The 26,985-nt window shown below is 38.2% G+C and overlaps 1 protein-coding gene across 2 annotated transcripts in view; it reads right to left on the reverse strand.

Moving 5' to 3' along the window:
- The window catches only part of LOC150082979 (voltage-dependent T-type calcium channel subunit alpha-1G-like), a 149,937-nt gene extending 131,155 nt beyond the window's left edge, over nucleotides 1-18,782 (reverse strand). For both annotated transcript variants that reach the window (XM_090377712.1, XM_090377711.1), the window contains exons 1-6: nucleotides 18,537-18,782; nucleotides 9,962-10,059; nucleotides 7,854-8,025; nucleotides 6,619-6,901; nucleotides 6,317-6,409; nucleotides 5,458-6,058 (exon numbers count right to left, since the gene is read on the reverse strand). In XM_090377712.1, the coding sequence (XP_090233838.1) occupies nucleotides 5,458-6,058; nucleotides 6,317-6,409; nucleotides 6,619-6,901; nucleotides 7,854-8,025; nucleotides 9,962-10,059; nucleotides 18,537-18,763 (1,474 nt within the window). In that variant the 5' untranslated portion in view covers nucleotides 18,764-18,782. The remainder of the gene's footprint in view (nucleotides 1-5,457; nucleotides 6,059-6,316; nucleotides 6,410-6,618; nucleotides 6,902-7,853; nucleotides 8,026-9,961; nucleotides 10,060-18,536) is intronic.
- Nucleotides 18,783-26,985: the final 8,203 nt, after the last annotated feature.

Below are 26,985 nucleotides of genomic sequence, written 5' to 3' on the forward strand. Positions count from 1 at the left end.
GCATGGGATGCATATATATTATCAGGCGATACAGAAGCCTATCTTAGATAAAAGCTAGTCTGCAATCAAGTCACAAAGGCGGTTAAGGCAAAGGATGCTAAGAAAAACAGCAAGGACTTCTTTACTTATATAAACTGGAAAAGGAAGGGGATGAATCAGATTGGTCCACTTGATATCGATGGTTCGACTGTTGATGATCCTGCTCAGATAGCAAACAAACTGAATGCGTATTTTGCATCTGCATTCACACATGAGGAGTTATTAAGGAAGAAAAATGCCAGAAGTTTTGTAACAGGGTGCTTAATGATTTTGTAATAACTGAAAGCAAAGTGGAGGAGAAATTGAAGTTATACATAAGAACGGCACCTGGGATGGATGGGATCTATCCAGTTATATTAAAGGAGGCAGAAAAGGAAGCAAGCAAACCCTTAGCCATAATTATGAGGAGCATTCTTGGATTCAAGGGACGTCTCCGAGGACTGGACATGTGCAAATGTGACCCTGAATTCACAAAGGAGGATCCTATTACCTTAACTTCTTTTCCAGAGAAAAGAATGGAGTCAGTTACCAGTAAAAGATGTAATGCAGGATCATCTAGACAAGGCCGCACTGATACTTCAAACACAACGTGTATTTGTTAAGGGGAAATCTTGTTTGAGCAGTTTGATCGGTTACTACGATGTGGTCACCAAGGAACTGGATGCAAAAAGTAACTTTGATGCTACATACTTGGATTTTAGGAAAACTTTTGATACTGTTGCACAAATTAGAGCAGTGTGGCATTAAGGGCAAGTTGCTACAATGGATGAAGGGATGGTCGAGTGGGAGACGACAGATAGTGAGAGTGGTAATCAATGGACATTGCTCTTCATGTACTAGTATTATTAGTGGAGTTTCCCAGGGTTCGGTGTTGGGCTCACTGTTGTTTTGTGCATTCATCAATGATATTGATGAAGACATATTAGGCTTAATGTCCAAGTTTCCAGATGATATTTAGGTTGGCAAGGTGTTGAATGATAGTATGCTATTGCAATAGGATTTAGAAAAGTTAGGCAGGTGTGCTGAGAAATAGCAATTACAGTAACCCTAGAGTAACCTACCAACTGTGTGGTACTACACTCAGGGTACTGGAGAATGAAGAAGACCTGGGGATAATTGTGCAGTCAGATGTGAAGTGTTCTGAGCAATGTAGACAGGCTGCCAGAGCAGCTCATGGGGTATTGTCAATGATATACAGGAATTTTGGTAGTAGAGATAAGGAGGCGATTATCCCATTGGATAAGAGTGACAGGTCAGGCCACACCTTAGGTACTGCATACAGATCTGGAAGCCTCATTTTAAGAAGGATCTGGAACTGCTGGAGAGAAGGGTAACGAGATTGATGAGGAGAACAAAGGAGGTGCTCTTATCAAGAAAGGCCTAAGTTCTGCAAATTGCCGCGTCTGAAGACTGGGAACCAGCGAGGTGATCTGCTTGAATTGTTCAAGGCTTTGAATGGATTGAGCAAGCTCAATGCAGGTGGCATTCTTCCTCTTGCTCAGACCACATACATGAGGGGGCACAAATTCAAATTGCGGAAGAATGGTTGCAGAATAGATGTGCGGAAATTTGACTTTAGCCAAAGGGTGGTTGATTGTTGGAACAAACTTCCATCTGCTACTGTGGAAGTTGATAGCGTAAATAAATTCAAGGAGGAACTGGACAAACTAATGGAGGAAATGAATAGGTGAAAGGAGTCGTGAGGTGTCGTGTTTTTTAATTTTTTGACTGATACTCTATAAGCTTGCTTTCTTGCGTCATTTTCCACTGCTAATGATAAATGTCTATTACCAGTATGACCCATTCGCAGTTAATTAAATTAGCATTGTTATTAAGTAATGTTTTACTATGTTTATCTTATTGACGAATCCCCTGATATATTCTGTCGTCTCAGAAAGAAAGGGTACTCTTCTATTAAAAGCAAATAAAAGGGACGGATTTGTTATAAATAAAATTACAACCGAATCACGAAATTCCCCACACTTGATGTGCAACCATCAGTTCACTCACAAATTTTGTATGTTGTAGTTTGTAGTGGATACTACTTGGAATGAGTCATTCTCCTATAAGGCGGGTGATCGTATTTCATCAGTTTCTAAATGTAAATGGGACTCTGCATTTAAATTGAAATGTGGATGACACGGGGCTGCTTAGGATTGCTTTATTATTATTATGGGTTACGCTAGATCGGCATCTAGGGCCGTTACCCGATTCAAAAAGTACACAAAAGTTAAATTAAGTTGCCCAAGATGTTTTAACAAGATGGGGACTATAATGGAACGAGATACTTCTTAAACCTTATTAATCGGAGAGAGTACTGTATACTGTTGGATACAAATAGGTTATGAGAAATGTTCAAGGGATTTATCTTCAAAACAGCATAAATGTTCGTACCGATGGTGAAGTTCCATAAACGTAAGATTCCAAAATGGATGATAGATGAGGTTACGAGTTTTATCGGATGCAGTGGAAGGTTAATAAAAAGCTAAGCAGAACTTCTTCTGAGTTCAACACATACTTCTTAAAGATATTTATATTTACAGTCGAATGCAACTGAAATCCAATCAAATCGTCAAACTGAAACTTCAGATCCACTTGCATCAAATGTGGTTATCGTGGAAGTCAATGGACGGGAGGACCAAATAACCAATCCATCTTCTTTTGAAGTGCTGATCCAGGCATGCTGTCACTTCTCGATGATAATAAGATAGACCGCATTCTTGTTTGAAAAACAATCGTTCCATTGGGAGTCATCAACGCTACTCTATGGTATCAGAAAAATATCCCTCCATTTCCACAACGGGCCAAATTAACTGGTTTCCGATGGTACCGGTGGAAGGTCGAATGTCATACGAGGAGTACCTGAATTTTGTATCATATCTACTGCACCCTGCAATGCTACACGTTTATGCTTAATATTTGAGAATATGTAAGATGGCTCTGAAAAAGAAAAAAACATTCTTTGTGACAATCTGACATTAAAATAAATAAACCACACTTCTGTCTGATCACATTCGCTTTTCACGCTTTCAGGGTTAATTGAGATGAACATGGACATCTCTGATAATTTTATTTTCCAATCCCAGAGAACTGATCCTTGTAATCCAGTTTTGGATCCTTACAAATAAACGAGTTCAACAACTTGAATCATCCATTTTGATCTTCATCAGCATAAGACATCATCTGACTCCTAAAATACTTAATTGGATCCATCCAGAAACTCGAAGACAGACACTTCAAAAGGGCTTTTAATAATGTTCTCAAAAGGTCATTAAAAGCATTAACAGCCTAAATTAAATCTTTTTTAGTTCACAATAAAATTTATGATATTTTAAGTGTCTTATGGTAGATTATCGCGGTTTAAATAATTAAGGAACCTTAAGAAAAACTTGTTTTGACTTACAGTGAACAGTAACCCGAAAATCCTTCTAATATTAACGTGTTTATAGGGAGGACGTTATTTATTACTAGCAGTATACGACGCCAGCGCATGACTGAATATTCCCACGTGATTCAAACTTCGTCCATTAGTCTGTTTTAAAATTCCATTCACAGGAACTTGTGCAGGAAAATTATGAAAAAAGATGGAAGAATGAAGATGGAAGCTCACTGCAGGAGAGAGTCTTGTAGCTTAGGTCAACAAATTATGGATGATGTACGTTCTAGAAATTCTCAAGTGAGACCTCCCTCAAGGGGGAATCCTTGTGAAGAAAGCTTTGGCACCTCAAAGAGACTTTTTCTGTTGGAGGAAACTGACTGTACGATTTCAGAAAATGATTTGGACAGTGATGAACAATGAGAGATGCTGTTTTTTAAAATGTTGTTTCAAAAAGAGGGTGAAGTGTTTAAAGAGCGTTTTGTATGAGTACGTGAAATGTAAATACCTGTTGCTCATTCCATACATTCTCAGGTGGCAATTTATGGCACTGATAGCTTGACAATATTTACCCTAGCTGACGTAGATTGCAATTAATCCGAGGTGTTTGACATGTCCTGCATAGCATTCATTTAAATGTGTTCGGAAGGAAAGATGCTCTAAGCTATGATCTTGGAAGAAGTCAAGATCGTAAGAGGGAGATGAAAAAAAGAAAAGAATGTAGGGAGGCGTTTAAAATAGCCGGTCTATTACGTCATCATCTCTTTTCTATGGCACACGAGACAATTTGTCATCTGCACTTAGATAAACTATGCATTACAGACTTTAAAAAATGTTGTGTACTCTGTAATCGATTTGCCTGTTTTGATGGTTGTAGCATCTTCCCCTCAAGTTTCTGTGGGGAGAGGGGTAGCATGCAACACTACGTGGGGGATCTTTATATAATCGGCACCTATTTTTTATGAATATCTTGGATATTGAAGCAAATGTTACGTGGAATAAGCAAATAGATTTATACAGTGAGCGCGCACTTTATTAGATACATCTACACACTTTATTTCTGGAAATGGAGGCTCCTTCTTTGATATCACGTGTTCGTTACACGATATTAAGCAGGTGGACAGATACGTTGGGATGCTGAGTGTGTGCAAGTGGGAGAATGAGGAAGGCAAAAGATTTAAACAACTTTGAGCGTGGCGTGGTAGTACGCTACACTAACCAGATGACTGCGTGTCGGGTGTATCTGAACTGATCCAACAAACAAATAATATCTAGACAACGACAATCCTGTAATTGGAACACCAACACTGGGCTGTGCGGAGAGAATCAGAATATGGCGAATTTGGCATGAGTTCATGGACCCATCTTTCCAGACAACAACAATATAGACCCGATGACGGTGGTCTAATAGTGTGAGGTGTTTCGTGGTGGACAATCCACCGTTTGATACCAGTGGAGCGACATATTGATTCCAAAGAACGTTTAATCTGGAAATTGTTTCCGACCAGGTGTATCCCTTCATGGACGAATGTTTTCATCTGAGGTTGGGCCCATCCAACAGGATAATGAGCCATGTAATGTGACAAAAACTGTAAACAACCACGAATATGAAAGTGAATTCGGCCTACTGTAGTGGCTTCCTTCCTCAATCAGAGATCTCAGTCCAATTGAGAAACTGTAGAATGAAGTTAGACGAGTTAGTTCTTCGGAGAAAAGATCCCCAACCATCCAATTTGCAACAACTGCAAGTGTCGAAGCAATCAAATAAACGAATATCCTTGTCGCACGCTTTGGACACCTAGTTGAGTCCATGCTACGATGAATCCAGGCTGCCCTGGAAGTTAGAGGGGGGGATCTAGGTGGATGTACCTAATTAAATGACCATTATGTGTACACTTTAGAGATTACCACAATATAAAATATAAACTTTCTGCATTGCTTAATGCAATACTCCTTTTCTTATACAACAGAAAGTATCAGCTGCTTGAAGGAACAAGACAATACAACGTGCATAATCGAAGTAATATTTTGATGTCACTTACCTACTGCTTCAGCGTCGATAACCACACTCTCACTGGCGCACGATGACTGTTCCTGTTGCGAAGACTGAGGCACATGAAGTGTAAATGGGCGACGAGGTGATGACACGGGGTCAATATCGGATATCTCTGGGCTGGCACACGGGGCTTGGGGACTGCTACTGCTAGAGGACGTTTCCATGGAGACACCCGCAGGAATATTTACAAACGAATGTTCACGGGAGTGCAGGGAACCCGAGTTATTGTGCGCCAGAGTTTCGGACTCGCGTCTTTTCATTGAACTCTGACCGGGTTTCCAAGGAGGCCGCTGTTTCTTCCTCCGAAGCGAAATAGTTCGAGGTAGTTCTTCGCGCCGCCGTCTGCGACGCATGTGTCTGTACCACAAAATTATTTTCCGGCGGGCGTGCCGCCATAGGTGAGCCAAGTATTTGATGATTTCCGTGTAGCATCCAGTTGGTTCTGATGCAGTGTTGCTGGCCAGAGTGCTGTTGGAATGGAAGTGAGCACGCTCTTGCCGCATCCTCTCCATCTCGCGCTTCTTTGTTTCCGAGAACTGAGTAGCGATCACAACCAAGCATAAATTGATCATGAAAAATGACCCGATCTGGAAAAGGAAGCGAATGTCAGTGATTATATCGATAGCAGCTAAGTACGTTTAAAATATGGAATTGTACAGACAGCGGTAATTATTAATGGTTGGAGTTTAAAAATTTAATCATTGTATTCTTTGTTGGTTACCCCTGTCATATATGGTTGTTTTCTCATGGAGAGTACGGGTTCTCTTTCACTAAAAATGTATCTTTAAGAGGAGAATTTAAGTACAAGATTCTCTGAAGAAAATATTTAAAGAGCTTGTACTTACCACAATGAGTAACACAAAATAAACCCAGTCCCAAAACGAATGGGCATCCTGGACATAGTACATGATATCCGACCAACCCTCGAGGCTGATTACCTGGAAAGATAACCACAAGAAATGAGCAAAAAACCCTTTCCTTTAAAACCTCATTTTCAATGGAATGATGTGAAATTAGCATCCCAGATAGAGATGCTATTTTCAAATCAAACATAAAACATGTATTGGATAAGATGAAGACTTGTTTAATAAAATAATCTTTAAAGATAATCGCTAATTACAAAACTTATATCAAGCAATATACTTACTAAAAATATAGCTACCCAAGCTAATCCTATGTTATCAAATGATATGGCTCCTTGAAAAGGATTTCTGTCACCCGCTCTGCATCTCCTATAATACTGATTCCAGTTAACACATGACGAACTAGTGGGTGTGTTATTGCTAAATGGAGCAGCGGGGGCATTGCACGTGAGATCACGGTAACGTACAGGAGGAAGGTCGACACAACGATGCATGCCATGGTCCTTATCCAAACTACATATATACTCTAATTCGTCATCTAAATTTTGGTAGAAATGCATTAGGGAACTGAAACAAACAAAGGGATTATCAGAATTAATAATAATAAAACGTAAAATCATTATAATGTTGATAAATTATGCAAACGATAAAATTAGGAGAAGAGGAGGAAAAGAAAAGTGGAGGAAAAACACAGAGAAAAGGTTGAATTCCAAGCGATCTTGGAATTCAACCAGTTCTCTTTATTTAACTCATAAGGAGAGTCGTGTTATCCTGACTATGTGTGTGTTCTTTCACTGTTGCGCAATTCTTCAGCTGTTTACTGGGGGCTGAGACTTGGTAAGCATATTTTCTCGTCTTCTTTCTTCTGTTTTAATTCCTTTTTAATTAGCTCTCGCTCTACTAAACGCATTTTGATGCACGCCATCTTAGAAATCTGCGATAATGATAGTTTCATGGTTTCTTAGTTTTGTTATGTTTGGATGGTAATTAAAAACACGTTTGTGGACAGACGTTACAGCTGGTTGCAAAATACTGTTCGTCTCCTCTGAAATGCGGTTAGAGACATTTTGTTATCTCCAGCTGTCAACAAATCTCAGCTAATATTTGGGAGTTGTAATCCTGTTTCGAATATAAAACAAAATGATGTAATATGGAGTGAACTTTATTCACTGTATGTTCTCGCTGTTTAAAAAGAACCTTTGAGCGTATCTATGGGATTTAAATTGAGGAAATTATATTCCTCTTTTGTGTCAGATTGCAAGCCGTGTGATCAGAGAGTATAAAGTAGTCCGGATGAAACCCATCTCTCATCTGTTAAAAGAAAACTCAACGATGTACAGACATCTATTAACAGAAACCTAAATTTTGTGAATCTATTGATTATAGGGTTCTTGTCATGTACACAGTTTAGATTCTGCCGCCTTGCTAATGTATAATGTCCCCTCCCATCCCTCAAAACTCAACTTTCAGCATAACATCCACAAACTCCATCAAGTCCATTTTCTTCCTGAAATCTTACCTTGGATATGACACATTTTCCGGAAGCTCTATATAGCACCGCTGTCGTAGTAGTCCTGCCCATAGCTGGACGCCGACGATGCCGAAGATAAAGAATACAAAGAAACACAGCAGCAAAACGTTCCCAAGCATAGGAAGAGTGTCTAGTAAAAGCATGACTAGAATTCTCATACCTGTAAATACACAAAAATTCTTTTCTCAATACACTGTTCATATTCAGTGCACAATTTTAGAGATTAACCTTTCATCATAATTTAATTTAAATGAAAAAAAACAATAGAGGGAGAAATTTAATGTACCCTGTTTCTAAATATTAATTTAGAACGCGATTTAATGAGCAAAATTGAAGTATGCGTGGAAATCCCCTTTGGCAAACTGTTTTAATGTTAACACAGATATATTATTTTAGCATTAATTAGCTAGATTACAGATGATCAATTAGAGATGCCTTAACCACGAACTACGAGAGTGAGTTCCACCTACTGCGGTGGCCTCCCCATTCACCAGATCCAGTTGGACGAGCGGAACAAGCTTTTTGGAATATAGATCCACAACCATCGAATTTGCAAAACCTGTGGGAAGCAGTTGAGTCAATATTGACCAGCATCCCTGTGGCATGGTTTCCATACTTCATTGAGTCCATATCCCAAAGAATCCAGGCTTCTCGGAGACTTAAGGGGCTTTCCTCAACATTAGATATATGTACCTAATAAAGTGGTCACTGAGTGTGAGTTTTTCACGCATAGCTGTTGGGGATTAGGTATGTTCTAATAAAATGTGGTGAAGGTACTTTTGGATGTGTACTTGGAATACTAAGTACACTTCCAAAGAGTGAAGAGCACTCGGTCTTGATAGGTTGGTTATCAAGGCTCTATGCTGTAAATGTTTTTAAGGCTAAAAATTCCCTTTCAGAATTGATAGAAATTCAAAGGATGACAAAGGAAAATCTAAATTAGATGCTAAACTTATACAGATACCATCAGAGATTTTACTCTGTTCATAAGATCTTTAAAACTTAAGCACATTATGGAGTCCGCAAGACACCCCCAACTGACCATTATCTGGTCAGGTGCACTGCAAAGTTCGTTTTGCTATAGAATTAAGTTTTGGCAAAGTTTAGCAAACAAAGAAAATTAAAAGATCAGGTAAAAACATCGAGCTAAGAAATATGACCACAAGAAGTAATTGGGCATCTAAAAAACTCGAATTATTAGCACCACCTAGAAGAAAAAAAAACTATACTTGAAAGAAGAGCTCTTTCCAGCAATTCTGAGTCAATTAAAGCAAAGAGAACAGCTTAATCATTGATCTTAATGATAATAAAGAAAAAAGAAATGAAATATGGGTGTAAGAAGCAAAAAGAATGTATCTCTAACAGCTGGTTCATTCTCAGGCCGAATAATATACGAATGAAAACAGAACGAAACGTGCATAACACTACCACCAAGAAACGATTTCGAAGTCCTGTGAAAAGCTTAATAGATTTGGACCTAAATCAAATGTAATGAGAGCTTTACAAACACGAAAGAATTTCTCATTTTAATAGAGCCCACTAAACTTTAATTAAATAAATAATTGCGGCATTAGGTTCTCTGATATGAATGATTGGATAAACCAGTCTGCGTTTTCTATGTGATGAGATCGCCCAAAGATGTGAGCATTTTGGTTAACAGTTCATTAATGTGAGTTTAATTTCGTTGTTGGGATAAGACAGAAAATTCGTCCTCTTAACTACAACCTTAGTTTACGATTAGTTAATCTTTCCTTCTTATGATAGAAAGATAAATGAACATTTCTTCTTCATTAACCATGGGTTTTCTCTCTTGCTAACATACCAGTTTTACCTTATTTTTAAAATATTTATTCATATGCAATGCAGATCTTAAAGGACTTGAATATGTTAATTAATACATGGTGGACCAAGCAGAGTACTCTACATATTTACCAATCATTACACAGTTTAGATTTCCAATTAGAAAATAAAGTATTTTTCGTTGACAGAGCAAATCTTTAAACTTTAAAAATAACAACGCAATTATATGTTTCCTTAACTTTGGCGTATGCACACAGGATTCAACTCCATTTGCTAGTGACAGAATTGGAACTTACTTGGTATCCTGTTGATGGCCCTCAGAGGTCGAAGTACACGGATTGTCCTAATAGCAGAAAGGTTGATGTTTCCCACATCCAGGCAGTACTCTAAAGCCCTGAAAGAAATTAACCTTAATGTAATTCCTTAAATAATATTGAATATCCAAAATGTTTTGTGATCAAACGTTCATAGTCCAGTCCAGTTATTATTGATATGATTAGAATTTATCCTTTATAAATCCTCATTTAATTAATTAAAAATATCTCGTTATTTTGTGGATCACCTATTTTTGCCGAACCAATGTCCACTCCAGATTTTCACAATCGACAATGGTGATATTCTCTTTCTCTCTGTAATGTACTCATATAATGATGTGTCATAGGCTTAAACCAAAGAGTTATGGCATGAAATCAATGTCTTCTTCCATCAGAGAGACACACTCAATTCTAAACTGCTTTATCATCAATATACCAACGCTGCAAAAATCTATGAATCCAGCAAGAATTATTGCCTCAGCCCTAAGAGCAATCGACTCACGAAACACATGTAGAAAATTTCAGCGAGAATACTTTCTGCATTCACCCCTGGTCGTTGATTTATGAGAGCTGAGCCAATTTGTCATATGCTCATGACGGGACGCGAAACAGCAATTTGATATCAAAGCAAAAAGGCTGCTATGATAAATTGGTAACGGATGCTGAGGTAACTGGGAAGTGACTCAGTTTGGTGTGACATAACTTGAAACGTTTCTTTAGAGCTTGGAGTAGTCGGTAACTAGAAATCTCAAGGTGTGTTCAACTACGATGGTTAAATTCATTATTTGCTCCAGAATTTGCTAATTGAAATATTTGTGGATTCAAATTTCGTAAGAATCTCACAAACTATGCTTGTAGGGAGATAGGGTGTTGTCTGTCGAGAAATATGATCTAATTTCTTCCTTAATAGTATTTATTCAAATAATACCATTTCTGCAACGAGGCTGCTAATTATATCATTATTTACAGCATCACTATTTATAACAACCCAATGACGTAATGTATTTTTGTTTCTTTGTGTTCGATATCATTAAATTCAAGGATGATATTCAGTCTGTAACAAAGAGCATTTTGGGAAAAAAAAAATTTCTTAAGAAATCCCAGCTGTGAAACAACCAAACAAGTATCTACTGAAAAATACAAGGTGGAATTCAGTGTGCGACTTCGTAAAAGAGATTCTTAGATTACTTTCTTAATAGGGCAGTCGAAACCTGCAGCGTTATCCTGGCCAGGTAAAGATTAAGATGACTTTCACAAGACAATGTACATTGTGCCCCTACAATAGTAGCTTCACTGCACACAAGTGCTGTTATGCGGTGCGGTATCTTCTACAGCTGAATGAAGGCGATGGACAAAAGTCTTTTTGGATCCACAACAGGAAATGCAGGACTGCTCCTGGAACTGCTGCGAGTATGACGAGTGGTTAGAATTAAAATTACTTTCTCATATTTATTCAAACGTTGAGAATATTTAAGTGTCTGCGCATAGTAAATTTTTCATTGGAGTACATTAACTGTAATGTGTTGAACTGCAATTTTTCTCCTAAATATATTAGGATTTAGATTTCTAGTGTGCCTGATGAATTCCCTAATAATTGAACAGCAACAGCTTTTATAACCCAACTGGTTAATGTTCAATTTTCTGAATTTGCGCCGTATTTCCCAATAGTTTTGTTAAGATTACAGACTTTTCTAGAAGTACATTGATATCTAAATTCTAAAAGTGCGCGCCCTTGGCGAGGTTTCCAAGATTCATTGATTCTATCGATCTTCTGCTGCTAAGTGTTAATGTCGTTGAAGCCGCAGAACTGAAGCGTGTGGAACTATCAGTCGGCGAACTCAAACTGGGGTGAAAATTCGCATTAAAACAGCACAATCAGTTTTTTTTTTTTTAAAGTAGTGTACTTTATATGAACCACTGATAACGAAACGAGGTTAGCGTCAGCACCAACAGATAACAATGCGAATTGAGTGTGCGCCAATATGTCTCGTGCCACTGATGCTGGATAACCCACGAAGGCTATTAAGAAGCGCATTTTCAGAATCCAAATCACCGGTCGAATCTTTCGATTCATGACCTTCAACACTAATACTAGTTAGTGGAAATTAAAACAATACAATGTCTTGCTAATGAGGCCAGAAGACCGAAAGAGTTACACAAATATCATTTGAAGAAATGTAAATATAATAAATTCTTCACACACGTAACTACGAACTCACACCAAACTTTTTTACCTTGATATTGGATGTCGTAAGATAACTGTCGCGCCAGTAATGCTTTCTGACATCTATTCTGAAGCGTATTTTGTTTTATAACTCTGAATTCGGCTGAAGAGTTTTCCAAGCGTGATACTTCTTCTTAAGTTCGCAAACTCTCGTAACAGATGCTTCGAGGTGTTGTTATTTGCTGCGAGTTTACAATATTCTCTCTCTCTCTCTCTCGCCGTGAACATGTTTTAGAAAGTTTTTCTGTCGTCTAATTTTCTGTTTTCATTTTCTTAAAGCTCCTTGTATGTTTACTGTAATATATAACCGGGCACGTTCGAAATTTAGGTCTTATAGAACAAGAAACCGTAACATGAAGCAATTTTGCTGTTTGATTTATTCTGTGTTGCATCTACAGTAACTTTATATGCAGTAAAAAAACTGTAATCATTGCTACGTACTCGTAGTGTCTTTCCTTCAAGAAAGATATCTTCCCATAATCTACTAATAAGACGAGTTGAGTTTTCGTTTTATTTGGCATAAACACACAGAAGCATTTCTCTGATTTTGCAGTCACTCGATCTCAAATTGAGTCTGAGGTGCCATCATACAGCATAAATATTCAGGATAGTTATATTTATAAACTTTTCTTCTCCAATGGGAACACAGATGTTAACTAGAATCTGTCATGACAGAAGACGTCCAACGAACAGTTCTGTTATCCCTTGCAAGAGAGTCATTTTATCCCCTTTCAAAATGATGAAATATGTTCATTCATCCTATTTTTATTGTTCCTTATCCTAGAAGAAAGTTTATACCAACGAAGAATAGCAGTAAGAATGTATGAACAAATATAAACAAGAAATGAAAAAAAAAACATGTTATGAATTGATATTAACCGCAATATAAATGTTGATTTAGTAAACAACATTTTTCTCCTCTTTGCTTGGTTAGAGACGAGTCCCGTTTCCAGTTATTTCGAGGGGATGGGAGGATGCGTATCTGGCGAAAACCGCACGAAGCTATGCACTCTTCATGTCAAAAAGGAATTGTTTAGACAGGCAGACTGTCGGTCGGTAATGGTCTGGGGTGTGTTCAACTGACACACGTTGGAACCGCTGGTACGTTTAGATGCATCCCGGAACGGTTCAGGTTGCGTGTCCATTCTTGAAGACCATTTGTGGTGAGTAGAACATGGTTCGAAGAGCATTCCACAGATTTTATCACTATGGAATGGCCTCTCCGTTCATTGGACCTGAACCCTGTGGAGCATCTTTGGGATGCTGTGGAAAGGTACGTTCGAGCTTTGGATGCTCCACCCGGGAATGCGACGGAATTATGGACAGTAGTTCAGCAACCATGGATGGAAATTCCTGTGGAACGCTTTTATCAACTAGTGGACTCGATGTCTCGCCGTGTGACTGCCCTTATCCGGGCGAAGGGTTGGCCTACCCGTTACTAGGCAGGTATCCCATGGTTTCTGTCCACTCAATGTATATTATGTTTGTAAAGTGTGTGGTTCCTCGGTTTGCTGGATGAATACCGAGTTTACTAGGGGGAGGGGTAGTTAACGTTGCTGTGCTTGTATGGGACTGGTTAACTGTGACACAGAGTGAAAAAAAAGTCCATAAAGAGTCCATAAAAAGTTCATAAACATTGAAATAGGTGCAAAAGCCACTAGTAATCACACATCATCCGAGAAAACATATTTAAGCAGCTATAAGGGAGGATGCGGCAGAGTTGTGAAAGTGTCATACTAAACTTTATTTGTTCAAACGAAATTGAGCTTTTAATTAGACCCGACAAACGTAGACATGGTGCCCTCACAGAGAGAGAGAGAGAGAGAGAGAGAGAGAGAGAGAGAGAGAGAGAGAGAGAGAGAGAGAGAGAGAGAGAGAGAGAGAGAGAGAGAGAGAAGCAGGAATGGAGATGAAAATTTTCATTATGGTAGCTACAGCGTATTCAGGGAGGATAGAGAGGAGGGAGGACGTCATACTTCTTATTAAAATCTTTGAAAGCGATTAGACTGTACCAAGAGTCAGATAAAATTCAAATTTACACCGTTGAGTCTGTGTGGTGCAAGTTGATCTGTATTAAAGGGGAGGTGATATTGGTGGTATGTTACAGACCAAATAATTCTGACTTCACCCTGCCTCTTAGTACTTGGGAATCGTGGATTGAGAATACTCCATAGGGAAACAACATTATTAGGAATCTGGATGATCATTATTTACTCCAACACGCCAGAGAAACTAAAAAGATCTGTAATATCTTCAACTTGGTTCTCACGAAGAATCCAGACTGCATTCAAAACTTGACGACACAGGAAACAACAGTGAACAGTGATCGCAATGTCATAAAAAGAGTAGTAGCCAAAGAGATTTAGATTTCTGTGGTCCAAGGAAAACAGAAGATCTTCAATTTCAAGAGGGGACCGGCAATGGATCAAAGTGTTTCTTGAGTTCTATTAACTGGAGGGACAACCATACCTGTTTCATAAGAGTTTATTATAGGAAGAATTAAAGGAATTTATCCTGGATGCTAAAATACATTTGTTCCAGTGGAACATATGTTCCATACAGTGGATTGTTGCCTTCCACACCGTGGGTTCCACGGTGTGGAAGGCAATAATCGCAATCACCCTGCTAACAACGAGGACCCATGATTTGCCCACTAGAATAGAGATCTATGAGTTACAGAAGTTAAAAACTGTTTTATTCTAGGATGCAAACTGAGAACCACTGTAGTAAAATATCCACTGACGCCTACCCAGCTAGATTAACTGTTTATCCAAGTTAACGAGATGAAAAACTAGTAGGCTAGAGTTAAGTAAAATTGAATCTCGTCTTATTTCGCACAAAAGGTTCTACTCGCCCCTGCTTTCAACTACTAATAGCTGAAATTCTCTGCTTGGAACAAGCGCTTGAAGGTCAGCCTTTTTTGTTTTAACCCTAAAGAGCGAAGTATCTACAAAGATCCTTATGGTACAGGGGCATCATTAAATAAAACTGAAAGGAATGGGTGTAATTTATGAATCCAAAGTGAACCCATTAACGTGGAAGCAGCAGAAGAAAGAAGGAAGGAAAGAAAGAAATCACGCTGGTGTATTTGAAACTGAAAGTAGCCTTCGTTGTTAGAAAGAAAAAGGTGTGATCAAATGAGGGGAGGGTGCAATCTGGAAGTTCCTGATGGAGAGCGAAGTCGGGACTGAGAATACTAGAGTTAATGTAGCGTGGATGAGGATCTGGCGGTCAAGTTTGGCAATTTATCACACTGTGAGTGACGTCTCTAGTACAATCAGTCGCTATTCGTGAAAACGGTCCGAATTTCCTCTAGCGATTTGAGTAACTGAAGAAAGTAAAGTTATTTGCAAAAAGCAGCTAGCACTCTTGATGGTTTCCAGTCTCTTTTAAGCGAACCCAGCTATAAAATTATCAGATAATTTTCATGATTATTGAAAACGCAAAAAAAGTTTCCGATGATCAACAGGAAGCTGTTCTTGTAGGGCTCGAATTTCTATTGATTTTTGTGATATTCAAGGAAGGTTTACAGAAGAAAGTTGTACTGAAGAGCCGAAGAAGAAAGCTTGGCGAGATTGTAATTTAATTCTTAATGGACGCTAGCTGGTTGTTGATGTGTTCGGATAAAGAAATAGGTGGAATTACAGTGTTGCTAGAAATTTCCAGGAATCGCTTTGTTTCCTCATCTATCTTAAGTTCGCAAGAATCCGAAAATTGTGGTTAAAATTGTGAAAGGTTACAAGAAATTTTTGGAGAGTTAGCAATGTCGAAGAGACAAACTTTAGAGTAGCACAAACGAGTTTGTGAAGAAAGAGAAATAGTCCGTGACAATTCTTGAACCGGCTGTCCGAAGACTGCTGCAAATGATGAAAGCTTTGATGAAGCAAATGATGAGAGCAATACAACTTGGGATGGATAAAGAGGATCTTAATTAAATTTTAACCATAAGAACTAAAATGAAGGAGGTTTTTGTAAAGTTGATAGGTAGTAAAATCTTGACTCGTGGTTAAGACAAGAGGGAATAGGTTTATACTGAACTTTTGAACAAAATTCAAGGAGAACCTAATTTGGAATTGGTTGATGAACTATGTGGTGGCTGGAGTCCAATTTAGTGACGGTTTTAGATGTATAAAAAGGGATGTGGAGAAGCCAATTGGATCATTTTATTAAAAGCACGTTGAAGATTAATTTGGTCAAATGTATTTGTGATGGAAGAACAGAGCATAACATCTACAAACATGCAAATATGGACAGGCAGACCTGATGAGGTCAGAATAAGGTAGTTAATGAACAACTTTAAGGACAATGGGGTCCAAAGTGGATGATGGATGCCTGCATGTGGTGGAGAAAAGATTTTGAATGCGTATTTTTAATAATGACCACAGTTACCTTTTTCGTAGTAAAAGTAAGGTAAGATTGATCCTCCACGGAGAAGAATCTGGTTCTGTTAGGTTTTAAGTTTATTTAAAAGGACACTTATTCATTACCATTGCTTGGGTACACAAAGCAACTCTCATATTAGGGTCACACAAGATCTATCATCTGTCCATGTGTATTATGTCCATAAAATGTGCGTTCTTGGATCATTTGGCTGTCTTGCTGGACAAAAACCCGAGTCTACATGACAACTGGTACACCAATAAAACTGTTTCTGTAATAATAATGCTCATGTGTATTCTCTCAGATTATTCATCAATTGATAACTGCGTTCGTTCTCAGTAGAGAACACGTATAGGGATTAACACCATCACGTGACAATATTGCTAATATTCCACGCACGGATTATTTTGCTTGCTCAGTTCTACCCAATGTCTGGAACCTTGTTCTGGTCACACGCTAACAAGGCAACCCATAAAATGATACTGCAGGTCTCTTAATCCTTCCATTAAGTTCCCAGCAGGCATGGAGCCGTGATCACTGTATGTGTGTGTACACCCCATTAGATCTCTACTTGGGTATATTTTATTTCGGAAGAATAAACTTTAATACAATAACTCCGAGTGCAAAATGGAAGATAAGATTAGCTTTGTTCTGTTAGCCATGTAATTAGCACTGTCCACGAAGATATATGGACCGTATTAAGATCGTTGTAATAACAGCTCGTGCAGTTTTCCAAGGCATTTAATCCTTCAGAAAGGAATTTCGGTGTTCTCATATGGAAAGTTGCATAATTACTGGTTATTATATTTGCGTCGATACCACTCGGAAAAATAGAAAACTCTGTTTAGCACTTGATATCGTAGTTTGATAACAAAACTGTTCTCTAACTGATAAATCAGTAAAGTCATAATTCTCCGATAAGAAGCAGCTGAAATATTCTTAAGCTGCTGTAATATAACACTTTAAAAGCATGTTATGGTCAGTTATTTATGTTTAATGGCTTTGTAATGATTTTCAATACCAGGATGTTGAAATAAGTTTTCAGAAAATCTAAGACAATCGACTTACACCTGTATAAGTCAATTTTCTTAGCTGTTTGGTCTCCAAACAGTGTTCAAACAAATTCTTTCAACAGATGTGACTTGAATGGTCAGAAGAGAAATCATAGACGGGTTTATCTAGCAGAGAATCGTTTTGTTCTGCCGCTGAGACCTCATATACTTTAAATAACTTGGAAGCCTGCAAAAATTTGAAGGTATATTGCAAGTTAAGTGGAGTTTGGTACAACAGATTGTTAATTACTAGAAGAAGAAACCCCTATCGGTGTCTTAAAAACGTTACTGCTGTCCCTGGATGAGGAGAAATCATTATTCCTCTCACAAACTGTCCGAATTATAGGAAAAGTGTGGTAAAAACCTCACGCACATCGCTTAGAATCTTGCAATAGTCACATTTCGCCTTACATTGATCTCAGTGTCTGACAGTTGTTATCTCACAAGGTCTACCGATTGTCGCTGGAACTTTGAATGCACCTTTGAAGGCCAGGGCAAAGATGGACAGAAATTGTGCATTTTGTGGTTTATTTACTTGTTGGTTGGATGAAAAGCCCGAGTTTCAAAGATGGAAAGCACACAACCCTCGTTTGAGGCCGACTTGGCGGGTTGAAAAAGAAGACCATAAATGTTCCACTCATCCAGAGGGGATTCAAACATCCTCAAGACACCACCTCGAAGATGAGGGTGTCCCTCATCTTCGAGAAATAGATTTGATAAAATCAAGCGATACCAACATTTGTCCAGGTCTACTCCAAAAGTAATTGAGATAGAAACTAGACCAAAGCGCCTGTTCTCCATCATTAATCTTAGTTTCTTTTAGTTAATCTGAGATTTATGATTTTAAATTAGATTATACATTATGCAATTCTTTCTTTCACTCTGTTTGCAATGTACTCACCCAGCCACCACAATGAAGCAATCCAAACGATTCCACGTGTCGTCCATATATGCTGTCTTCCCTGTGATTCCCATGGCTATCATCTTGATCATCATCTCGATAGCAAAGAAGGCGAAGATGAAATCGTCGAATAATTCCAATATCCTGCATCGATGTGTACTGCAGACCTCATCAGCGCACGGCTGATACATACCTAGAGTGATACAGTTGAAGAGAATTGCCATCATACTCACCCGCTCGAACCACGTAATAAAGAATTAAGGAAAATACACCAACAACAAGATAACTATGAACTTAAACTCTAAATTAATTTTTAAACACTAGAGAAATCGTGCGTTTAACTCTAAATCAATGTTTAAATACCGCTAAATGAATTCGGGTGAATTAAAAGTTACTTAAACCAACTTAATCCACCTGATTTACCAATCTTTGCGCAGTCCAGAAATTAAAGAAACATTCCTTTAATTACATAAACTAGTTTAAATTATTTATCTATTACTCAACTGCAACTGTCAGCATTCATAAATAAATAGGACACATCTGAATAAAAGATCATCATTGAATAATTAATGGCGCTCAATGGAAAAGGTTCTCCTGGAACTTTGCATCTTTTTCAAAGGAGTTAAATGAAATAGGGAATAGGAAATCCGCTTTCATTTCGTATTCTCTATATGTGGGAAAGTATTGACTTCGGGGGGGGGGGACCACCAGCTTTAAACCTACTACACTGCCACATACAAAAACCCGGCTATGATTCTTCTACCTGAGGTTGTTTAAAATTGGCCAAATTTTTCTTTCTAAGGAACATGAACATCCTGAGAGATATCGCGTTGTTTGATAATAATAAATATCGTATTACCATTTGAGAAATTTGAAAGAAACACGATGCTACCTTCTTGGCCTGTTTCTTAAAATAAATGATCTCAGAGAGAAAAACAGCGATAAAAGTTTGTTTTCCACTGAAGGATAAAAGTAATTTCATCGTGATTTTATTTAGTAACTTTAGACAGTGATTCTGTTGAGTAAATGTGGTGGCTGCCTTGAAGCAAATATCTCTCGGGTTAACTCAAGGATGGCCTTAGAAGATGCAGCAGAATTTTACCGAGTAAGACGTTATTTTATTGAACTAAATTTTGTTTGGCCTCATAAATAATAATATTGCGTTTACAGAAATACAACAGTAACGTAAATCACTATAAAATGACAAAGGATTTCTTCTTTTTATTTAAAAAGGAGCTGCAAGGAATTCGTAATTGGAAACTTTGCTTAATAAATATGCGAGAAATATTTGATTTATAAAAACAGTATCTGGTCCTAACTCACATGAGAAATTATTTTAAATCGCGATATAAGAAATGATAAAGGAATTACACAAGATTAGGAGAGTAGAGTTATCAGAGAGTAAGAAATTTACACATTGGTATCCCGCCTCCTCGTGGCTAGGACGGGTGTTAGGAAGTAATCTTCCTGGTAGTAAAGTGGCCAATGGAACTTTCTCCTGTAATGCACGTCATTTTGGACATTGAGCGTAGATGGCTGAGAAAATGGACTACCGATGATAACTACTACTGCTACTACCAGCCCTAATGTTCCAATGAAACTGGCGAACTAGGATTTGTTTTGTATCCAGCGGAGGTTGTTGTTGTTGTTAAAATTTTGTAAAGTCACCTCTTGTGACTTGCGATTCATCCACGAGAAGTGGACAATGGAGAAAGAAGGTTCAAAATATTGCTGTAGAAGCTACTGACAAAACAAGACTCGTGGAAGAAAATCATCTTGTGAAATGTCCTACAATCGCTGCACGTGATATGGATACAGTTGCTGCTTAAACAGAATTATCCATGCATTTTAATATACTGCTGCTACATTTCTCTTGCTAGTTCCAGGATCCTCCTCGATCGTGTTCTCCACCTCTTCCTCTAAAGCAGTAGTTTGGACAGTTTATGGTTCTTCCCAGGTCAGCGGTAACAGGCGAAAAGGATTCTGTATCTAGAAGACGCAGATGGATGGCTCCAAAGGTATCTTGGACTGGACAATGGCCACCGTAAGTGGGTGGTTAATGCTAGGTTGCATAAGTACACGTGCTTTGGGTGATCAGGATTCAAGCTCGTGGGACTGCTAAATACGGATCTGTTCCTTGTATTCCATCTTGTGAACTCCTTTGTGTTACGTTTGGAAAATAGTGCGTTTACGATCCAATTTGTATGTTTCACGGACTGCCAATGAGTTATTCTGTGTTTTTCAGAATGACAAGGGATACCATTCATTTTTTAAATACTTTTGTACGGTAGAATCCTAAAAGACACTGAGGGCTTCACACTTTTGCATTCTGCAGGATAAAAAACCCTTGACGGGCAAAGAGAGCTTAAGCTGAGCACAAAAAATCATTGATAAACCACTGAAACAAGTTCTAGTCGTACGCAGTCAAAAAGGAAAACAGTAAATCAGATGGACCACTCTTACAAGATCAATGCAGTGCAACTATAGATAATCCGGGTGAAGTGGCAAAATGGACGAAGGTACTTTACGATCTTTAGAATTGAATGCACAATGGAATCAATGTGTTTTCAGTTGGGGAGAACAGTGATAGAAAATAAATCAGATTTTAATATTGTGATCTTGGAGAACTGCCTGTGGAAAAAGGAAGCTTGAGGGAGGGAAAGGCACAAGTTGGAGGCATAGAGCTAGTTATTGGGAAAATGAGGTATGCAAATGTATCGAATCGTTTAGGATGTTAATGAGGCCATCCAATAGACTCCTGGGTGATTATTCTTTGGTTGGAGAAGCATTAATATTTTCCCTGTCCATAATGAAGCAACTAAAGAAGTGATTGGCAACTGATGGCAGGTTAGAAAGACTGGAATCTATGGTGAAGGACAATACAAAACTACCTTGAAAAAGATGGAAAGATGGATTGTTTTGCATGATATGCGTTTCACTCAATGTTGTATTTTAAAATTTGGCTGAAACGTAAATTTCAAGACATATTCAGTCTATCCTGAAGTATATACTGCAAGGTCATGATCAAAGTCATGCATTTCCAACCTCAGAAAGATTTTCCAGCTTTGTTATTCTAGTTTAATTTGGAGATACGTATTTTTGATTAGATCATGCCATATATGTTGCCAGTTATTTTTTTTTGCGAATTGTTAGTTTGAGTTTAAAGTCTTGCCTGAGCAATCTGGTTAATTATCATGAAGTGATCATCAAACAGTTGGATGCAAGAAGACATTCTGTATTATATAACTTTCATTTTAGTATAGCGTTTCATATAGTTCCCTGTGAGATGTAACTGGCGCGAGCTGGAATCACAAGAAAAATCTTTAAGTGGATAAAGGGGCAATTGAAGAACAGGGGACAAAAGCTTCATAAAGGACCTTCAGATACCAGTTCTAGGAAAAGTTTGCAGATGAAAGTCGGGTGGATGATAAATCACTAGAACTTGGCATGTTGCTTTCGTATGACTTTAACCAGTTGCTGTTGTTATTGCTTTTACTTTATTGTTAAGGTAACCAAGGCCACGCCTGAGATCAACTAACTCAGCTACGTTGTGCAAAAGACTCATAAAAATTCCTCGCGTCTTTGAAGAGATTTGAACTCAAGTCTTTTCCACCCGGTGTGGGGAAGGCGGTGATTATATCAACTGCGCTACCCAGGAGGTTTTAATATCATAGACATCAATGCCGGATGGGAAGAATCCTAAAAGAAGTCTACGGAGCTATATGCACTCCCCGTAAGCGCTTGTATCTTTGTGGCACACAGATACTCACTTGTACATCCACTTGTAATAGTTTCATGAACGGCAACAGTGGTCACAGAGTCATAGAAACGCCATGCTGCCCAACAAATCCGGAATATATCATATCTTCCATGGTCATGCTACGGTGTGAAGAATGTTTTCTTGGCACAGTTTGGAATTTCGCAACTCATGGATGCCTAAAGTATCGTCGATGATCAGGCTCTCCTTCATCGCTGAAGCATCCAGTCAGAAATAGGATTTTCCAGGACTACAACGCCATTGTTCGTAGGGAATGACTTGAAAATAGCACCCAATGTATGCGGTATCTTCTTTGGCTCTCAGATTTCTCGGATAGGAATCCAACTGAAAACTGTAGGATCATTTGGAAAGGTGCATGAGAGAGAGAGGGTGAAAACAACTGCCGAAGAATGCTGGAACTTCGAAGAAAATATTCTTAAAAGAATAGAATAACATTACCTATAATAGCCATGTATGAATGTGGAATCAATGCCAAAGAGGACGGCTGCTTCCATCCCCCTCTAAAGAAGGATCAACTCGTTATCAATTGAATTCCCTAATATTTTGGTTTGGTAGGGTACTGCTGGAAGACAGGGAGTAGCTTCCACGAGTAGAAGTTGGCAGAGGCAAGGATAAAAGGAAATTATTCTTTAATCCCAAGATAGAATTGAACAGCAAGAGCCCAAAGAAGTTTGTAGAGAGGATAATAAACATCGGAGGATTGATTAATGAACTTCTCCATTGCAGACTTTCATATAACAAGTTTAAGGAGCTAAATATTGAGAAATGTACTTCTCTGAAAGATCATGGCTTAACTAACACGCTTGAAAAATCTTCAAATAACACTTCTGAGGCTGATGACTACAGTTTTTTTTTTCCTTTTTGTTTCTGAGAAGAAACGGTACCGAAATGAAGTGGGATATCATTATCCCATCAATCATTGCCCCCCTCCTACCCGATTTAGCGCAAAATAAAATCACTTTGATGACTTCCCCTGCTCCGGATTCCAAGCGTTAAGGTCAACTGGTGAAAATAACAAAACCTGGTTCATTTTCCCTTTCTTCCACGATGCAGATAATTCAGTGACATCATTTAAAAGAATTTAAGTTTAAGATTTAAAATTAAAGATGACTCTAATGATGCCAAAGCGGAGGAGGGCTCAGTTATTTACATAATGGAGGGAACAACCTGACTGGTATTTACATCCACAGTCCAAACACAGATAATTTTCTTTTAAATACTGGCAGTTTCAAGATAATTATACACCTCAAACCTCTTTTTTTTATTAATTCCAAGTTGCGCACTCAGTACCTGATGAGTAACTTAATGCGAATATCGCGGGCTACGAAAAATAATCCACACCACTCGGTACACTGCTTTAGACCGTTAATTTATATTTCTAATACATATTAAAAGGAAATCATTTAGAAGAGCGCAGCTGCTGGGCTTCGCACGAATAACTTTTGCAGAACATAAAAACCCACAAAGCAAAATATGGGTTGGACGAAGTGGTTTTGGCAAAATGCCAAAGCAGATGCACAAACAAATGTCCAGCGATCCTTTGAGAGCAAACGCTGAAGGTTTATGCAAAGTTTATTCCACTACAATTATTCTTTCTATTTAAAAAGTTTTCTTTTTTTTTGTCTCCAAGACCCGCCAACCTAATTATAGTTCGGTTACGCTACATCCATAATCTGCGCGTGTGCTAAGAACAGAAGAAACCCATAATCGTCGCAAGGGGTTGTCACTGGACATCACGAATTAAACCGATTTCAAATCGTACAGCGATGAGGCACATTTTGTTCAAAGTCCCAACCTGCTACAGAGGGATTTTCTCCAAATAGGACGTTTTGTTATTCAGCAGCGAAATGACCTTTTCAGCGTCGAAAAGGTCATTCAGGTATGGTCGTGTATTCAAACGTTTGACGTCTGTTAGCAAGTTTTCGATCAGATAGAAACAAATAAATAATCCAGGACGGATACCGTTCCCTCATCGCTAGTTGCCATTGGCAACCAACTATCAACAGTATTTCATTATTCGGACACACCACTGATATGTCTGTTGATGAAATGGCCGAAAGTTCGACAAAACAGGTCTGCCGCGCTCTCTCCAATAACTTATTAACTGATAGCTGGTTGCTATGGCGACAACTACCAAAAATATTTGAAACTCTCTTTCGGATAGTTGGAAGATCTTGTTTTAGTAAAAGTTGGATTTAAGACGGAACTTGTAAAGTTGCTTGATGAACGCCTAAGAATTCTGGAACAGGGATAAATCCATTTTAATCTGTTGAGTTCTTTGGGTGATCGATCTCATAACTGTTTCTTAATTTATACATAAAAGGAACGATCAAAAGATAGTAAATGCGTTGCCTTATTGTCAAGTTGTGCGTGATTTCTGTTTCAAACAACGTGGGTCCAGAACTCGTGTTGAATGCACAGTCAAAGAATGTTTACTTGAAATGGGAGGCATTAAACCAATTTTCGATTTATTACACATCCTTCTTTTTGACTCTTGGTATCTCAGGGTTGGTGTACTGAAAAGTTACTTCTAACTACGACTTCTCACAGTGACTTAGATGGTGACAATGTTTTGTTATATATTAGAACTACTTTCGGATTTCTAATACCTCTGGAGATTCTTCTATTAGATCCTTGGGAAAGCTACTCTAGTGGATTTTTCTTTTGGACTTGTATTGTCTGGTGAACTGTTAAAGCCACCTTCGACTTCCTATTGAGTACATAGTGTATGTATTTGTTAATACTGAATCTTGTCGTGTTAATGGAGTGATGGAGTGAAATTTGGTCCATGGTCTTTGGGCTCTTTCCTCAAAGAAGACAGGAATGTCCCTGACGAGCTTTCTTTTGTTTGCTGATTCTGATAACAGGATGGGATTTTTGGTAAGATGCTAGGCGATGGTATAACAGAGGACAAAATGTACACACAAAACACCACACGCACAAGACCGAATTTGGCGCAAGTCTTACCACAAGATGAAGGGGGGAAGACCCTGGGACCCGCAACGACTACATTTAAATACCAACTACTTATTACACATTCCGAGAGAAGGGTTCTCTTGCGAAGAGTACCTGCAACCACTACCACAAGATGTCAACTTTAGGGTGTTTGTTGATTTCTGAAAAATTGGAATGGCAAGAAGATCCAGTGTGGCTGTGTGTAATAAAGTTTTAATTTTCATTCTAAAAAACAAAGAATTGCGTTCTAAGGATTAAACTCGTTGAAAAACAATTATTTCTCAATTCCCTCACCCTTTCACTGTTTCTTTCATCATTCTACATACAAGGTAAGATCACTGGATAAGTCGGACCATGAGTTACTGGACAAAGTCATCGAGCATTGAAAATTCGATTTAAGAACCGTTTCCAGTCTGCTTCTTTATGGTTTTTATTGTGGTTTTACCATTTTCTTTCCCATTATACATCAACAGGGTCATCAATACAATTTCTGAACGATGGACCTCTCTTTTTCAAATGATTTTGGGAATAATAATCTTTTATATATCGAAACTTGCGTAGTATCACACGTGGAAAAATATCGTTTATAGGCGAAGTTGCTGTGTAAATAGAAATGCAAATAAAAGGATGAAAACGCGCAGTGGAAAATAATGGTAAAAGAATCGTCTTTTCAATAATTCATAGTTGAGCAACACCTCGAGAGCAAAACGGTTTACGAATCAAAGGGAAAATGAATTTTTAATTGCACCGCTACGATAAGTGAGGGACAACAGGTAGGGTTTCTTTATCTACTCGAGAATTTCGTATGCGTGGAGAAGTATATGAAATAGTAAAGGGCCCTGCATTAAAGAAGAAGAAATTTTTCCTCGCACTCACTCTGAGCTCGCCATTAAAAATACATTAGCTTCGTTTCAGCAGCTCCTCTTATCTGATCTGCTTCGAAAGAAATACAAATCGAACCGGTCTCTCGCAATGAGTGAGCGCAGGTTTTAAAAACATCTTCAACATTTGTCGATTTTCTCTTCGGGAGTCGACAGAGAAGTGATTATAGGCTTCTTACAAGAACTGCGAGAATATTTGCCGATTTTCTATTTTATACAAACAAGTTTTTCCACCTTCGACTGCTAGCTGACAGGATACTACTCGATACTGCGAAATATATGCATAAAACATGTAATAATATTTGGGAAGACAACCGATCGAAGCATATGCCCACTGGGATGGAAAAGTGCTGGGATTTTCATCCAGAACCGAGTCAGAGAAATGGTAGATGAGCATCGTAAGATTTATTTTTTGGTATGATTTTATTTTCTCTTCTGAATCCAAGTGTATTGCTTTTTTATTATTTTTCGGGGAGGGTTAGACATTGGCCAGAATAATCAGGGGTTATTCAAGCTTCTCTAAGAGTTTTTTTTTGAATCTTCGCAGCGTGACAAATTCATTACGTTTCTCGATCAGTTATAAATAAAATGTTACTAAGCAAAATGCCTTAGTGTTATGAAAAGTGGGCAGTGTTCAAAGACTATATTATAAATTATTAGTATTAATAATTTTTGAAGTATTGTAACATCAAAAGGTAGATCCCCAAAGACCAACAAAAGGATTTTAATCCTTTTGTTGGTCTTTGGGGATCTACCTTTTGATTGTCCCAAAGACCAACCAAAGGATAAAAATCCTTTTGTTGGTCTTTGGGACAATTTCAGGTCCAGTTACGAT

This window comes from Mastigoproctus giganteus, chromosome 7, assembly GCF_048544385.1.
Source record: "Mastigoproctus giganteus isolate SK-2022 chromosome 7, ASM4854438v1, whole genome shotgun sequence".
Lineage (NCBI taxonomy): Eukaryota > Metazoa > Arthropoda > Arachnida > Uropygi > Thelyphonidae > Mastigoproctus > Mastigoproctus giganteus.